The sequence below is a fragment of the Microtus ochrogaster genome, unplaced genomic scaffold (genome assembly GCF_000317375.1).
Source record: "Microtus ochrogaster isolate Prairie Vole_2 unplaced genomic scaffold, MicOch1.0 UNK7, whole genome shotgun sequence".
In the NCBI taxonomy this organism is placed as follows: Eukaryota; Metazoa; Chordata; class Mammalia; order Rodentia; family Cricetidae; genus Microtus; species Microtus ochrogaster.
The window spans coordinates 7,545,394-7,549,378 of record NW_004949105.1 but is presented as its reverse complement, the minus strand read 5'-3'; the positions used below and the strand labels follow the sequence as shown (position 1 = coordinate 7,549,378).

General features: G+C 42.2%; 1 protein-coding gene across 4 annotated transcripts in view; it reads left to right on the top strand.

The window, feature by feature from the left end:
- Myo16 (myosin XVI) overlaps positions 1 to 3,985 on the top strand; it is a 474,821-nt gene that overhangs the window by 224,532 nt on the left and 246,304 nt on the right. For all 4 annotated transcript variants that reach the window (XM_026788802.1, XM_026788803.1, XM_026788804.1 and 1 more), the window contains exon 7: positions 1,024 to 1,149. In XM_026788802.1, coding sequence (XP_026644603.1) covers positions 1,024 to 1,149 — 126 coding nt within the window. The remainder of the gene's footprint in view (positions 1 to 1,023; positions 1,150 to 3,985) is intronic.

The following is a 3,985-nucleotide window of genomic DNA, read 5'->3' as shown; positions in this document are numbered from 1 at the left end:
AGAGCAGGGTGGTGCTGGAAACTAAACCCAAGCCCTCTGCAAGAGCAGGAAACCCTCTAACGTGCTAAGCATCTCTCCGGGCCTCACACATTTGGACACGCTGTGTTCTATAGAATATAAAAAGCAAATTTTGTGGTTTGAGTGCATAAATTTTCCTTGAAGATCTCACTGTAATCAGTAGCCATATAGTTCTAAGGCTCAGATTCTTTCTCTTTTGGTGTTTGTTTTACTGATTGTTACGGGTTTGTGACATTTTACTTTTTAATTAAAAATAGATTTTTTCATACAATATATTATGATTATGGTTCTCCTCCCTGAGCCCCTCCCAGATCTTCCCCACTTTCTACCCACCCAAACCCACACCGTTTCTCTCAGTCTCTCTCTCTCTCTCTCTCTCTCTCATTAGAATACAAAGAAGCATCTAAAATGATATTATTGTTATTGATAATATAATATAAAGCAAATCAGGATAGGATAAAGCAAGCCTACAAACAGTTTTTAAAAGCAATGAAAAAGCACTATATTTTAGACAGAGATTCGGTATCATATCTGACTACTGAGATATGCACACTTCCATGATTGGGCAGTAAATATTCAGAGATGCAAATGGCATGCACTTTTATTTTGCCTTCCTTTCTGTCTTTGTGGAGAGCTAGTTAACACATCTTGGACAGGTGGGCAGGAGGCATCCACCGTGGGGTTAGTGGGTGTGCACTTTCAGCAGCTCTGGTGACTGTGGAAGGAGCTGAGGAAGGAGAGGGAATTACCAGGAGAGTGTACACAGTCAGCCAGAAGAGAAATGGTAAAAAGCGTGATTTCTTCACAATTCATAGCATTTCCTTCAAAATGTGCTAATGATGACTTACACGAAGTAACAAAACTATGTACCTGCGTTTTTCTTTATTTTATACTGTCATGTTTCAGATCCAGTGGTTAATTAAGTGGCTCTGTCTAAACTATTGAACAGTGTTGGCAAGACTACTTTCTTACAAAGGTAGAATAACAGACATGCCCATGTTTCAGCTGCACATGGCCTGTGCTAGTGGCTACAAGGAGGTGGTGGTGCTTATCCTGGAGCACGGTGGGGACCTCAACCAAGTGGATGACGGGTACTGGACACCGCTGCATTTAGCAGCCAAATATGGCCAGGTAATGTGGTTTCCCAAATCCTTTCTGAAATATTGTTAGCAATTTAAAAAAAAAAACTTGATATTTAATTTTGATTTGCTTTTAATTTATATGCTAATCATTATATAATTTGAAACCTAGAGGTGTCACCCTACTATACAATTTAATAAGAAAAATATTTGCTTTCCCAAGGGTACACGAAATTTCCCTCTTCTTTGAGCCTGTCATCACAGCTGAACTCACTGGAGAAGCACGTAGAGTAGGGTTAATGCCGTTTTCATACTGCAGTGTGGCGAGCCAATTATGCAAGTCTCTTAGACTTCAGTTTGTTTTTACAGTTAGTAAATCTAAAGTCAAATTACATTTTTATGTCCCATTTCACTCTGCGAACTACTCTTCATTTTAATGAATAAATGATGTTGGATTAACGACATTGTGCTGCTTTGGCCAATTACACAAGAAAAACACCTTCGGTGATGAAAAAAATTGTTTTGGTTCAGATTTTAGAGGGGTGGGTCCATAGCTGCTCAGATCTACGCACTTGGAATAGAGTGGCAGCAGAAGTTTGACACCGGGACATCGACACCGTATGTGGTTTAATCACCTGTTCCAACTCCATAAGCAAACTGAAGAAATGCTGGAAAATGCTACTCTCTGACTTAAAATTTAGGTCCAACCAAAAAGGATGGGAAAATGGATAAAACCGAATTTTTACCCTCTCATGTTGGTATGCCAGTTTGTGACATTTTAGCAGAGAGATGTATTTCCAGATTTGCTTCCTTCCAGGAGTGGCTCCAGAACACATTGTTGGCAGTGAATTGATCATTTCCCTGGGAAAGGCTGACCGTTCATTTTCTAAGGAAGCACACCAGCCTGGAAGCCGGCTGCTGTCCTTAGGAGTAACAATACTTCCCACCCAGGGTGTCCCAGCTTGCTGCTGCACTAGACATGCGGTCTTGACATGGCAGTGGTGACCTGAGACCCTAACCTGACACCCCATGATCAGACAGACCCTCAGGTGCTAACGTCTGAGGTGACAGGCTTCAGTCACTGGCCGCTCTACAAACCTCCTAGCCCATCTGCTCACAGGCGTGCTTCCTTGGTGGCAGTGGGCGTGAAGAGCATGTCAGCAGTGCTTTCAAAGAAATGAATTTTTTTCTTCAATAGATGTTGAAGAGGAAAGCAATGCTCTTGTCTGAAACTCCTTTCCAGAGCAATGTGCTTCCTTACTGGAAGAGCAAATACTTTAAAATATTTTAGCGAGCTGCCTTGTTCAATTGTTCGTTGGTTGCTAAGACATTCTGTCTGGGTGCAGTTTTACTCCAAACTGTTTTAAAGTTAGCAATTCAGCTTAAATCTCTTTGTACAGAAAACTTATTTTTCCACATTATCGCTAGTAAGACATTAACCAAATAGAATTTGCATTCTAGAACCAGATGTTCGTTGTTACTTCACACATGTTTATAATGTATTTTGATTGCATTCATCGATCCCTTCTCTCTGCTCGTCCTCCTTTCTGCTTTCATTAGGGTTGCTCAATATTAATTAGGGAATGCTAATTTGCTACTTACAGGAGAATGGGTAGGGTTTATCTACTGGGGCTCCAGAACCTATCAGTGAATACATTACTGGGACAATGTTCCTCCCCCGCATTGTGGCAATCACTAACTGCCATAGCTCCTCGTGGAGGAGGAGGTCTCTAGTGTTAGTGAGATGTTGTCACCACTCCTGTCAGATTCCCGTATAAATCATTCCAGAGTTACATTTTATGCTACCTTGTGATTTAACTGAGCTCACGGAAGGAAGATTGAAATTATAAACAGTGATTCGCGACATCCTTGTTCTAGGCAGGAGTCAACTGAGAGTTCATTCACTGCCTGCTACTCTAGCTTGGCGATGAACTGTACCCCCACCAGCTGTGCATGGAGGCTGGGGGCACTAATGGAAGGTTCTGGAACCTTTAAAATAGGATTCCTAGTTGGAGGAAATAGGTCACTAGAAATTGGAGAGAGAAAGAAGAAAGTGCTCCTTCTCAGCATTTATTGGAGAAGCTTCTTCCTGTGTCCTGTCTGCCACGTGTTCCCAGTGGAGCATGATGTGCCCTAGCTCACAGAGCACAGCCACCACAGGCTGAAACTCAGACACAGCGAGCCCAGGGAAATCCTGCCTGCTCCAAGTTTCCTTACTTAGATGTTGGTTACAGGGACACAAAAAGAACGCTAATACGGCGAGTTGGTACCAAGAGTGTGATGATTGCTGCAGCCACAACATAGTGTGAGGCCCTCAAGCCCTTGGAACTGCTTTGGGATAGACGTCTAGAAAATGACTAGAGAAAGACTAAAAGACAAGCGTTTCATGTGAGCTTCTGCTGGGTGCTCAGAAGACCAGAATGCCAAGAGAAATGTGGACACTATAGACTGGGGCTCACCTATGTTCTGGCTAAGAATTTGACCACATTTTGCATGAGTCTGGAAACGTTGAGTAAGGTTGAATTTAAGATTTAATTATGCTTTAATTTAACTCAGAAAAAGGCAGATGTGGGTTCACATATCCAATAAATAAATGAATCTTAGTAAATCCTGACAACTTGGATGATTCTAGTATGTACAGGGAAGCAAGGAGAAGGGTAGACACTCAGACAACAGAATTTCATTTCCTGGGTCACAGACTGTGCAATGTGGTGCTAGCAAGGCTAGAGTGTTGACTGCATTCTGTAAGCATATAAGTAAGGGTAATGACAAAGACCTACAAGCCCATGACAGTGGCCAGGGCTGGGAAAGTGGGGTCAGGTTAGAGAAATGCACAGAGATACACTTAATGACGTTCTTTTAAATGTTCGCTGGGCCAGCTAGATGGC